Source organism: Microtus ochrogaster, chromosome 2, assembly GCF_000317375.1.
Source record: "Microtus ochrogaster isolate Prairie Vole_2 chromosome 2, MicOch1.0, whole genome shotgun sequence".
NCBI lineage: Eukaryota > Metazoa > Chordata > Mammalia > Rodentia > Cricetidae > Microtus > Microtus ochrogaster.
Window position 1 is genome coordinate 27,816,557 of NC_022010.1, and position 12,648 is coordinate 27,829,204.

Consider the following 12,648-nt stretch of genomic DNA (forward strand, 5'->3'; position numbering starts at 1 on the left):
GTTGGCCGCGCGTGCTGCTGCGGGCGCGGGGCGGCCACGGCTGGCTCTGCTCGTCGCCCACGCGCGTCCGCGCCTCACCTTCCTCCACACGCGCTCACGCACACTCAGGCTGCCATCAGCCCCGACAAACCAGCGACGCCACACAACAGCCGGTAGCTCCCTTCGAGAGAGGAGGAGGGCGGGCAGGCGGGCGCCGAACACGGCAGCCGCTGTCGTAAAAACGTCGCGAAGCCTCACGTTGACTCCGCCCCACCTGCAAGCGGCTCTGGAGATGTCAGCTACCCCTTCTGACGCCGGTACGCAGAAGGATCTCGCTCAGCAGCGGTGCGGAGCTGCAGACAGACTCACCACGTGGACCAACCCGGTCAACCGCGCGGCCAGAAACTACAAGACTCAGAATGCACGGTGGCTGCTCTAGCCGCCTCCTCTACGACGTTGCTAATTGAGAGCGTTGCATGATGGGATTGGTAGTCCATCTCGCAACCAGTTGCGGCTGCATGAGGATTATTTTTTTCCTAAAACCATAGCTTCACAATCTAAATTAGCCCATATAAGCTTAGCAAAAGACACTCGTTAATGAAGGGGTATTTGATATTGGAGTCACTTCTGAACTACAGGATTTAAACAACATTATTGCTGCCTCCCTCCAAGCCTCTACCTGTCTCTAACTACAATAAATTACGCAATTGTATTTATAGCTTGATTTCCTTCATCTGACTGTGTATTTCATTGAAGTTCTCGGGACTTGTACGTGCTAGGGAAGCGTACCATTATACTTCAAGTCAGGTAAAGCTATTTTCAGTTCAGTGAAGATTGAACTCTAATTTTAAGTCTGTTGACACAAAAATGCAATTTTCACCTCGAAGAGAATAAGAGTTTATTCTAGAGCCAAATATGAGTGACCATGGCTTAGGAACATAGATTTATTATCACAAATTCCAACTTGGAAATAGTTTACTGAAATCTTTATACCAAGAGAACAAACTTATCGGAGGGGGCTGGGGTGATTGATGGCTAGATTGATAAATTAAATGCTTAGCACATGTTGTAGTTACTGTAATAAACACCATGTCCACACACAAGTTAGGGAGGAAAGGATTTATATCAACTTACCGGTTAGTCTATCGTCAAGAAGTCAAAGCACCTTTTTTTGGGGGGGGGGAGGGTGTTTTTAAGCCATACATATTTATGTGTGCCTGTAATACTACTGCTAGGGATGCATAAGAGGCAGGATCTCTGTAGCAGGATGACCAGCTAGTCTTACTGAAACGGTATACTCAAGGTTCCATGACAGACATCAACCTTTAGCCTCCAGACACAAGTATACACACACATGCTTACACCTGCACACCTATGTGCATACACAAGAACACTTACACACACACTGGTGGAAACAGCGAGTAGGTTGGTGAAAGAAAAGCAAGAACGTATCTGCTATGGGCCGTACATGTCCTCTACGGGCCAATTCTTAGCTTTTCGGTTGGTGGAAGTTACTGTATGCCTACAGGCCAGAAGAGGGTACCAGATCTCATTACAGATGGTTGTGAGCCACCATGTGGTTGCTGGGAATTGAACTCGGGACCTTTGGACGAACAGTCAGTGCTCTTAACCTCTGAGCCATCTCTCCAGCCCTCAAGTGGTTCTTTAAAGGATAAAATAAAACATGAAAATCTTGTTCTCTAAGTCATTTTTCTGTAAATGTTACTAAGAATAGATTAATAATTTTAAAAAAGTATCTTGCTGTAAATAGAGAATCAGGAACCAGTTTTATACTGGAATACTGAATTTTGACCTTAAATTTATTTTGAGAAATGGTCTCACTATTTTATGTGTATGGGTGTTTTGCCTGGTTGTATGTTTTATAGCACATGCCTGCCTGGTGCCCACAGAGGACAGAAGAGGGCATCAGATCCCTGGAACTGGAGTTACAGTTGGTTGTAAGGAACACTGTGAATGCTGGGAAGACAGCAAGTGACCTTAACTGCTGAGCCATCTCTCCAGCCCTGGGCAGTATTTTTAGGGAAACAAAGACAATGGTTGGTGTCTTTATACCTTCCAGGTATAATAAAGGCCTAGAAAAAGGAAAAGTAGCGGGGAGGAGGCAGAAATCCTTAATAAATAAGTAAATAAATAAATATAAAATAAAAGACAAAAAAAAAAAAAAGGAAAAGTACCAAAGGTGAAGCTTGTTGGTAGGATTTCACTCCCATCCGCAATGGTTAATATTGACTGATAACTTGATAAGAGTCTAAGAGATCTAAGGGAGTCAAGCCTCTGTGCCTGTAGAACAGAGAATCTAGCTGAGGTTAACTGAGGAGAGAAGACCCACCCTAAGTGTGGGTCACACCGTTCCATAAGGTGGGACCTGGGACGGGTGTGACAGCGTCTAGTTACTTAGTCCTGGCTGGCCTTGAACTCAGAGACTCTGCCTCAAACTTCTGCCACCACAATCTTCCCATCGTACAGAGGAATTGTGAATCAAATCAAACTGTCAGGATAATGATTACAACAACAAGACAAGTAACTAACACAGATTGGTACCTAGAGTGGAGGAGGTGAGATTATCAACCTGACCGTGCAGTTCCTAGACCTTGACAACTGCTTTTTTTTTTCCTCTGTAGTTTGTAGACCAGATTGGCCTCACAGAGATCCACCTGCCTCTGCCTCCCAAGTGCTGGGATTAAAGGCCACCACCGCCCAGCCGACAACTGGTTTGTAAGAGGAATGGAGAAGAGGTTGGGATTCCATCCTCTTGGAGAAAAGACCTTGGAGACGGTAAACAGAGTTAGAGGGGGATCTTGGTGGAAATCTGGAAAACAGAAGTAGTGAGAGGAGCAAGGACAGAAGACCTGTTTGTTAGGTCCAGGTGGGAACAAGGACTGGGAGGAACTGGAATAGGCTCATCTATCTGATTCCAGCTAAGGCTTGGGCTGCATTCCACCCAGGTCCTGAGAACACAAGAAGGCTGACGGCAAAGGTAAGAGACTAATTCACGTGGTGGAGGAAACGTCAAGACAGAATAGTGGGGGCTGGAGAAATGGCTCAGCGTTTAAGATCACTGACTGCTCTTCCAGAGGACCGGGGTTCAAGTCCCAGCACCCACATGGCAGCTCACAACTGTCTGAAAATCCAGTTCCAGGGGATCTGACGCCTTCACACCAATGCACATAAAGATAAATAAATCATAAAAAAAAGACAGAATAGTGTTTGCTCTGTGTCATGGTTACTGCTTACTGTTCATCCAGGAAGACAGTGAGAAGCAGCAGCAAGTAGAGCACAACAGAAAGAAAAATGTGAAGTTTGGCTAGGAAAATTGGGTGAATGGGTTTTAAATTGTGCAAAAAAAGCATCTGTAACTGTTAAAGAGAAGCCTCTCTCTCTTCAGGGGCAATAGAAAACATGGCCTGAAGGGGAAAACTCACCCATCAAAGGCTACACATAAGACCCACCCCAAACTGGGCTATGGTGGTGCACACCTTTAATCCCAGGACTTGGGAGGTAGAGGCAGGTTGGTCTCTGTGACCACACTGGCCCCAAACTCAGAGATCAGCCTCTGTCTCCCTAGTGGGGTATTAAAAACACTCACCAGTATGTAGTTTCTAATTTTTTTTTTGGTTGTTTGAGACAGGGTTTCTCTGTGTAACAGCCCTAGCTGTCCTGGAACTCGCTCTGTAGACCAGCCTGGCCTCAAACTCACAGAGATCCACCTGCCGCTGCCTCCCCAATGCTGGGATTAAAGGCGTGCATCACCATCGCCCAGCCCGGATCAAATGTTTTTCATGAAGAGAAGCATAAATCTAAGTTTGTCTTTAGATTTCCTCATTTTTCAAATACATATAAGTTAAACTAACACAATTATCAAACATGAAGCCAGCTGGAGAGTCAAACAGCAGCTTTTCTCCAAACATTTCCTCCTTCCTTGAATTAGACATGGGAGGGGTGGCAGGAGAAGCAAATGAACGAACCAAATGTCCTGAAAGCAAACAAATCAAAAAGCAAGCTGAACAGTCAGAGACCAAACAAAAGGGATGACTTAAAACAAACAAAACGCTCTCTAAGCAAAGTAAAAAAATAATATAATAGCTAGACAAATAGGATCCTTACAACCAGCTAAGAATAAACCAAACCAAGGGAAAGAACTCACCAGCATTCAGGTGTGGAGTCAGTTCTAGACAGTTGGCACAAACAAGTGGCCATCCTGACACCAGTCCAGTGACCCCTCCAACCAAAATGGATCATCCTTGGGGCTCCACATTCAACCACCAAAACCTCCTAATGCAAAAACAGCTCTTGCCTCAAAAAGCAGAAGAGATAGTTTGTCCTGGAGCCAAACATCAGTGACCATGGTTTGAAAGATACTCCAAACTCCATGTTCCATGGTAGTAGCCGTTTCATGAAGTTTTTATAGTAACAGAACAAAGAAAACAAAATCAAGACACTTTAAAAAAAAAAAAAACACCTTGGTGGAACTGGTCGGTGACGGCACTGGCCTTTAATCCCAGCACCTGGGAGGCAGAGGCAAGTGCATCTCCAAGTTCAAGGCCAATCTGGTTTACAGAGCAAGTGCCAGGACAGGCTCCAAAGCTACGTACAGAAACCCTGTCTCTAAAAACAAAAAACAAAAACCTTGGTAGATAGGCAGGTGTGGTGGTGCATGCTTTTAATCTCAGCACAGGAGGCAGGGGCAGGCAGGGAGTTCCAGCACAGCCAGGACTATTACACAGAGAAGCCCTATTATGAACCAAAAGAGAGAAAGAGAGGGAGGAAAGGAGGAAATATGTTGTTGGAAACAGGCAGGTAGATTACAAAAAAGCAAGGAAGGGTCTGCAACAGCCCACAGAGACTATCTGTTGGCATTATTCACCTTCGAGTTGGTGGAAGCTAAGGGACTATTTGTACATTGCAAAAGCCCTAACTTACTAGTCACAGGGATGTTAGGTCACACAAAGAAATGAGCAATGAGTGGCTATTGGGGGTGGGAGGAGATAGCCAGGATAATATGGCTTCAACCTGTAACATAATTATGCAAGTTTTAATCGTCAAGCAGCTTCGCAGAATGTTTAACATAGGTACAGCCAAAATAAGGGCAAAAATAGACTATATCCCCAATTGAGACAAGGAAAGTTTTGGAAGTTCATGAAGCAAAAGGATGCTGGAAAAGACAAAACCAAAGATGTGAGCCTAACACAGACAAGTGAGCCTAACACTGTAATTCCAGCCATGTAATTCTCGGATGAGGTTGGGGAGAGGATTCCAAAGCTGCTTCCAGAAGGTAAGTCAGAGAGAAGTCAGTCAGTCTGATCCTCTGAACAACAATGTATAAGGGACAGATTGACATTTCTGGAGCAATAGTAAAAGCAAGGGAAAGGAATCACCAGGCAGGGCATCCTAACAACAAATAAAAACCCAACCCCTTTTAAAGCCAGTGGTCTTTCCAACTTGGGGGGGGGGAGCGTTTCTACCAGAAACTTGTCAATTAACCTCACTTTTAACTTCTGCCATTCTGTTATATTTTAATTATTTAACTGATGGAGAAAAAGAATCCACCTGCTGGCCAGTATCACCTTCTACACTTGTACCTTCACTGATGGTAAGGCTTGTTGCATCCTGGCAACCCCCTGCAAATCATAGACATCTAGTACTCCCTCAAACATTAACACAATAGCACATTCTTGGTTAAGAGCAGGAAGTTCACCAGTTAAAGACCCGCCTGGATTATATGAGACCCTATCTCAAAGCAAAACAAATCTATGCAATAAAGAAAGAAGGGAAGGAAGATTTACGATTCACAGCACCATCCGTGTATTAAATTGGGATTAAGACATTTGGCTGATGGGAGTGTCAGGAAAGGGCTCTGCCAGGACCACAAGTAATGGTTAGATAAGTTTGATGTCACATAATGGGAAAAGGAAATAGAGAGAGGAAAATGAGGGATAACAGGAGAGAAGGAATGAGAATGGTTACTATTGGGAGTTTCAAAGTGCTTTCCCAATACAAGCGTTTGCGCATTTAGTTTCCTCATCCCAGTGAATTTAACGCAAGGGAAATGTTCAGACTTGGTAGTAGTAAATAGTGACACCCAAGCAGTACGGAGCGACAGTTCGGCAGATGCGCTTTTGGCCAGACTTCGTCAAAGGGCACTGAAGTATGAGAGGAGGAGCTGGCATTTCCAAAGAGTGGGAAAAAGGTTGCATTTTCGAACTGGGAGCCGAGACCCGCGCTGTCAGCCTAGACGGGAGCCCGAGACAGGCGGACCTGGGCACCGCGGAAGCGGAACTCATGCCCCAGGCACCGCGGCTCGGCTTCCGGCGGGCACCGTTTCCAGACACACTGGCGAGTGCTGCGCAGATAGTGGCGCGCCTCTGCTCTAAGGTGGTGAGAGAAGGCCCGACACCGGACGGCCCTCTCTCCTAGCTTTCTCTACGGCGGGTCGACCCCGAATAGCGGCAGAGATTCTGAGCTTCTCGCCTCAGCGGCCGGTTAGTGGGAGTAGCGGCCTTCGAAGGCTCGGCCGTAGAACCACGAAGAGGACAACTGCGTGTCACCCCGCTGGAGGTGGGGTCCGGGGTGGGGGTGGGGAAGCGGGCGCTGGTCAGAGGGGGGGAGGGTCATCTTGGTGGGTCTCACTACTACTTCCGGGAGACGCCTCTGAAAGCAGGACGTGCCAGGGCTACTTACCTCCTATCCCATTGGTTAACTGCTTGCTGGTTGAGCTTTTTTCCAGTTGCTGATTGGCCCAAATGCCAATCTAGGTCGCTGGGGAAGCGTTACTCGAGGCTAGATCGAGGTGAGATTGGTCGGGTTCCCGGGGCCAGTTTGTATGTTGGAGTGGGGACTTCCTTCCACCCCCACCCAAGGGCTTCAATTAACAGGGTAAGGAAAAGAACCGGTATCGAGATAGTGGGGGCAGATGACGAGAAAGTGAAGGTTTGGAAGTCAGCTAACCTCACTTCTTTACCTAACCCTAGCTACACCCAGCTGGGAACGTGATAGGATGGCCTTTGAGAAAGGAGGAGGCTCAGTCCTTGCAACAGTGACGGTGCAGGAGGAGAGGCCTTCTGGGAGGTTTTTGTTATCTAGTTGTATAAGTTTCTAATTTCGTAGGTGAACGTGTGGCAGACCTTCCGGAGACTTTAGCTTTGGCCTTGCAGGGGAGTGGGGAGACTACCAGGTGTTCTCAGACTTCAGAATCAGTTACTGAATAATTCATCTTTTCTTTTAGATGAGCTTCAGATGAGCAGCTCTCAAAAAAGGCACAAACAACAGAAGAATGGATACAGTTTCATATGTTAAAAGAATGTTAAAAGGAAAATAAGGTATTCACTTTGTTTACTTACGGTATTACTTAACGGTTAGTTTATCCAAGAATATTGCCTTGGAGGAGAAAGTCTTAGGTTCTGCATAATATCTAAGGAGCCTGAGTTTTTTTCTTTTGGTTAGATTTCTACATTTTAAACTTCTATTTAAAATATCATGTGACTGCTCTACCCACCAAATATGTTCTTTGCCAGTTATCCTGATTACCACCAAATGGAAAACTTTTAGTTTTTAATGTTATCAATTAGCATCTTGAGTGAGTCCTCCCTCCCCCTTGTTTTTCAAGGCAGGGTTTCTCTGTGTCGTCGTGGTTGTCCTAGAATTCACTGTGTAGACCATGCTGACCTGGAACACACAGAGATCCGCCTGCCTCTTTCTCCTGAGTGCTGGAAATAAAAGCAGGTCTACTCGACCTAGCGTTGCATTTTAAAATTTAGGTTTTTTGTTCTTTTGTATTTGTTTTTGATTTTTTTCCCCCCGGAGACAGGGTTTCTCTCTGTAACCCTTACTGTCCTGGAACTTGATCTGTAGACCAGACTGGCCTTGAACTGAAAGCTTGACCTGCCTCTGCTTTTCAAGAGCTGGGATTAAAAAGGCCTGCGACACCACTACCCAGCTAGTTTATTTTTTTTATTATTTAAATGCATCCAGTACTCAAATGCATGTCAAATTTTTTTTTGTAGACCAGGCTGGCCTCAAACTCACAGAGATCTGCTTGTCTCTACCGCCTGAGGGTTGGGATTAAAGGCGTGTGCCACCACCTGGCTTGCTTGTCAAATCTTACAGTGAAGAACTCACACATTAAAAACGACAACCCCAGAACTTTTAGGAGCTAACAGATCTAAGCTTACTACTTTAAGTAATGTGTAAAAGTTGTCATTGAACCAGACACAGTTCAGCACATATTTCTCATATCTGAATATCAAACTGACCATCTTTTAAAACTTTTTTCCTGTTTCTCAAAGAAGTTGAGTATAAAAGCCGTCATAGTATTAAATTTTTTAGTCTTGAATTTTTTTTGTTTCCTTAATATACAAAGGGTTCTTGTGCTGGACAGTGGTGACGCACACCTTTAATCCCAGCACTCAGGAGGCAGAGGCAGGCAGATCTCTGAGTTCAAGACCAACCTGGTCTACAAGAGATAGACAAGAATCCACCACATTTGTAGAGGATGTTGTACTCCTTCCAGAAAAGATCATGAATGTAATGTGACAACCACCATCTCATTGTATTTTATTGGAATGAAAATAGTTTTGCCTACTTTGTCTGCTGAAGAGACTCAGTTGCTCTCCCCAAGACTGTGAAAACCCACAGGAAACAGTATGTCATGCATGGCTCTGCGGATTGACAGGGCACAGCAGAGCTCTGCCTCTATCAGGCACCATCCTTCAGCCTGGAATGCTTAGTCCCAGGGGATTTTGAATGTGGGGACTACATAAAAAACAGAAACCTACCATGATGAGGAAATCAGGGAAAGTAATGTGCTTCATAAATCAGAATATGTCTCTTTTTTATTTGTTTTGTTTTTTTGTTTTTCAAGACAGGATTACTCTGTAGCTTTGGAGCCTGTTCTCGAACTAGCTCTTGTAGACCAGGCTGGTTTCAAACTCACAGAGATCCACCTGCCTCTACCTCCTGAGTGTTGGGATTAAAGGTGTGCACCACCACCGTCCAGCTCAAAATAGTCTCTAAAGGTAAAAATGAATCACAATCGAAAGGATTTTTAGTGGCCTCTGTAGTGAATTCCATGCTAAGCCAGGTCTACGTAGTAAAAGTATATCTCAATTACAAGCAACAGCAAAAACAACAAGAAAGTGTACAGCTGTGTTAGCCCGAGACTAATGCATTGACTTTGTGTGTATTCTTTGAACAGGAATCTGGGAGTTTCAGCATGAATCCATCTAGATCTAGATCAAGTGGTAGTGGAGAAGAAACCCCATTTCAAGAAAACGAGAGACAATGGCAGCAAGAGCGTCTCCACAGAGAAGAAGCCTATTATCAGTTTATTAATGAGCTCAATGATGAAGATTATCGGCTAATGAGAGACCATAACCTTTTAGGCACCCCTGGTAAGAAATGGGCAAAAAAGCAAAACATTTTTTTTGTCTGTCATTGAAAGGAGAAATTTCAAAGTAAAGAGACTGCCTCCCTTTGAGCAGTATTTTGGTTTTTGTTTGTTTGTTTTGTTTTGTTGGTTTTTCGAGACAGGGTTTCTCTGTGGTTTTAGAGCCTGTCCTGGAACTACTTCTTGTAGACCAGGCTGGTCTCGAACTCACAGAGATCTGCCTCCCGAGTGATGGGATTAAAGGTATGCATTGAGCAGTCTTTTGTGAGTCTTAAGAATTATTCGGGGGAAGCCGGGCGTTGGTGGCGCACGCCTTTAATCCCAGCACTCGGGAGGCAGAGACACGCGGATCTCTGTGAGTTCGAGACCAGCCTGGTCTACAGAGCTAGTTCCAGGACAGGCTCCAAAGCCACAGAGAAACCCTGTCTCGAAAAACCAAAAAAAAAAAAAAAAAAAAAGAATTATTCAGGGGGCTGGAGAGATGGCTCAGTGGTTAAGAGCACTGGCTGCCATTCCAGAGGTCCTGAGTTCAATTTCCAGCAACCACATGGTGGCTCACAACCACCTGTAATGAGATCTCGTGTGGGCATATATGGAAGCAGAATGTTGTATAATAAATAAATCTTTAAAAAGAAAATAAAAAGAATTATTCAGTATTGTCGGGCAGTAGTGGTACACACCTTTAATTCTAGCACTCAGGAGGCAAAGGCAGGTGTATCTCTGTGAGTAGTTTCGGTACAGGCTCTAAAGCTACAGAGAAACCCTGTTTTGAAAAAAATAAACAAAAAAAAAAGATTCAGTATAACAGAATCACTGCCTTCTGTGTTTTATAAATACATGAGAATACTGGATATATGGATTTATACTCAGACCAAACTTTAAAAATTTAATGTATGTGAGTATTAAATGTTCTCATGTCTAATTCTCACCACCCTCTTACCGCCACCCCCATGTGGATGGGATTGGGATTTGAACCTAGGGTTTTATGTATGCCAGGCAGGTGTTGTACAATTGAATTGTACTTCTAGTTCTCCGTTTCTTTTACATAATATTTGCATAAATAAAATGGGTTTTGTTTTTTTTTTTTGGTTTTTCGAGACAGGGTTTCTCTGTGGTTTTGGAGCCTGTCCTGGAACTAGCTCCTAGCTCTTGTAGACCAGGCTGGTCTCGAACTCACAGAGATCTGCGTGCCTCTGCCTCCCGTGTGCTGGGATTAAAGGCGTGCGCCACCACCGCCCAGCCATAAATAAAATGTTATTTAAAACTTTTTCGATTTTCAAGACAAGGTTTCTCTGTGTAACAGCTCTGGCTTTCTGGAACTAACTAACTCTTGTTAGCCTGCCCTCGAAGTCATGGAGATCCTTCTCTGCCTCCTGAGTGCTGGGATTAAAGGTGTGCACCACCACTGCCCAGCTAAAACTTAATTCTTAATTTGAGGTGTAACATTTCAGATAGATAATGATCACCCTAAAGTCCAGTGTCCTCTCTAAACTTTTTTCTCAAATTTACTTTATAATAAACTAGCTGAAATTTGTGTTTGCATATTTGTATGTTGGTGGCTCATATGATAATATATTGGGGTAGAACTCAAGCACAAAGAATTGAATATTTCCCTAAAACTATTCTCTTCCTAATTTCTTTTAAACTTTTAATGCATAATTGCAGCTTCTCGTTTCTTTGTTCTTTTAAAGATTCATTTTAGTTTTAATTCTGTGTGTCGTGAATGCCCGAGCGCAAGTGTCTGAGGACACTAGAAGAGGCCCCTAGATCCAAGGTCATCAGACCCCCTAGAGCTGGCATTAAGAGTCGGTAGTGTGGGAGTGTGCAGATGCTGGGAACTGCTGAGCCATCACTCCAGTCTTAGCTTATAGGTTCTTACTTTTCTTAAAGGCTTTTGTTTTCTTTTGGTTTGGTTTTTTTGAGACAGGGTTTCTCTGTGTAACAGTGTAACAGCCCTAGCTGTCTTGGAAGTAGCTCTTGTAGACCAGGCTGGCCTTGAACTCAAAGAGATCCTCCCGCCTTTGCCTCCTGATTAAAGGCTTGTGCCACCACCGACCATCTAATTTAAAGTGTTTTTTTTTTTCATTGTTTCAGGAGAAATAACATCGGAGGAGCTACAGCAGCGCTTAGATAGAGCGAAGGAACAGCTGGCATCTCAGCCTGACTCGAGGAGTGGGACAAGTGACGGAGGTACTGATGTGCTCACTATTAGGGCAGGCTTGACTGCTGCCGTAGTGAACAGACTGTGTCTTCTATAGTAGACCGTCAGGGACCAGAGGGCAGAAGAATAGGTTGAGTGTTTCTCACACATAGATTGCCTTCAGGAAGTTTATTTATACAAAATAGTTTATATTCGTTTATCCTTCCTCTAATCTCTAGAGAGAAAAGCCAGGGCCTTATGTGTTCTTGATAATTATTCTACCATTGAGCTACAACCCCTACTCAAATAAAGTTCTTTTTAATCTTAGCATATACACTTCATTTTTTTATATTGATGTGACTTAAAGTTTATATACAGCATAGTACAGAGAGACTGACAGTTGGGAAACTGGTTTTGTTACTCTGTTCTGTTGGTTTGTTTGCTTTTTATTTTACCAAGAAAACCCTAAATCATATTTTAAAAAAATCATGTGGTAAGCCAGATACTAATGAAAATCACTTCAAACTAATAGAAATTGTAGACTTAAAAGCAAGCCCAGCTTTAGAGCCCGCCTTCTGTTCTGCCTCCTCTCCCAGAGACGGTCACACTAGCAGTTTTGTCACCAGTAAGCTGAGGGTTCTTTTGCTCTCTCTGGCTAGACACTGGGTAGTTTCATGCAGAGATAACTAATGTGATTTTATAGCATTAGATGCAGAAAGTGAGATTTCTTAATAAATCCCCTCCCTGTAGTCTTTCTGCGCCTAGTCTTCACTTGGCTTACATTTTACCTGTGTCCTATTACATGCCCTGGTTTAGGCTCTTTCTCACCTCACTCCTCCCAATGGCTCTAGTGTCTTGGTTCTTGGGTACTCCCAGGATAAACGCACAGGATAAACTAAAGAGAGGAAGCTAGGATCTACATCCATGAAATTGGAGGCTTGGTAGCATGATTTATTTATTACTCTGAATAGCAGATTTTTTTCTTTGAGTTTATGATTAAGTTTTTTTTTTTTTTTTTAAGATTTATTCATTATAAGCCGGGCGATGGTGGCGCACGCCTTTAATCCCAGCACTCGGGAGGCAGAGGCAGGCGGATCTCTGTGAGTTCGAGACCAGCCTGGTCTAC

The 12,648-nt window shown here is 44.0% G+C and overlaps 1 protein-coding gene across 3 annotated transcripts in view; it reads left to right on the plus strand.

Moving 5' to 3' along the window:
* Positions 1-6,315: 6,315 nt before the first annotated feature.
* Rnf6 (ring finger protein 6) overlaps positions 6,316-12,648 on the plus strand; it is a 13,910-nt gene continuing 7,577 nt past the window's right edge. Inside the window, exons 1-4 of one of the 3 annotated variants that reach the window (XM_005344694.3) lie at positions 6,316-6,555; positions 7,223-7,316; positions 9,191-9,386; positions 11,477-11,572. In XM_005344694.3, coding sequence (XP_005344751.1) covers positions 9,209-9,386; positions 11,477-11,572 — 274 coding nt within the window. In that variant the 5' untranslated portion in view covers positions 6,316-6,555; positions 7,223-7,316; positions 9,191-9,208. Of the gene's footprint in view, positions 6,556-6,714; positions 6,874-7,222; positions 7,317-9,190; positions 9,387-11,476; positions 11,573-12,648 lie in introns of those variants that run through there. The other 2 variants (XM_005344695.3, XM_005344696.3) reach the window with 2 other exon arrangements.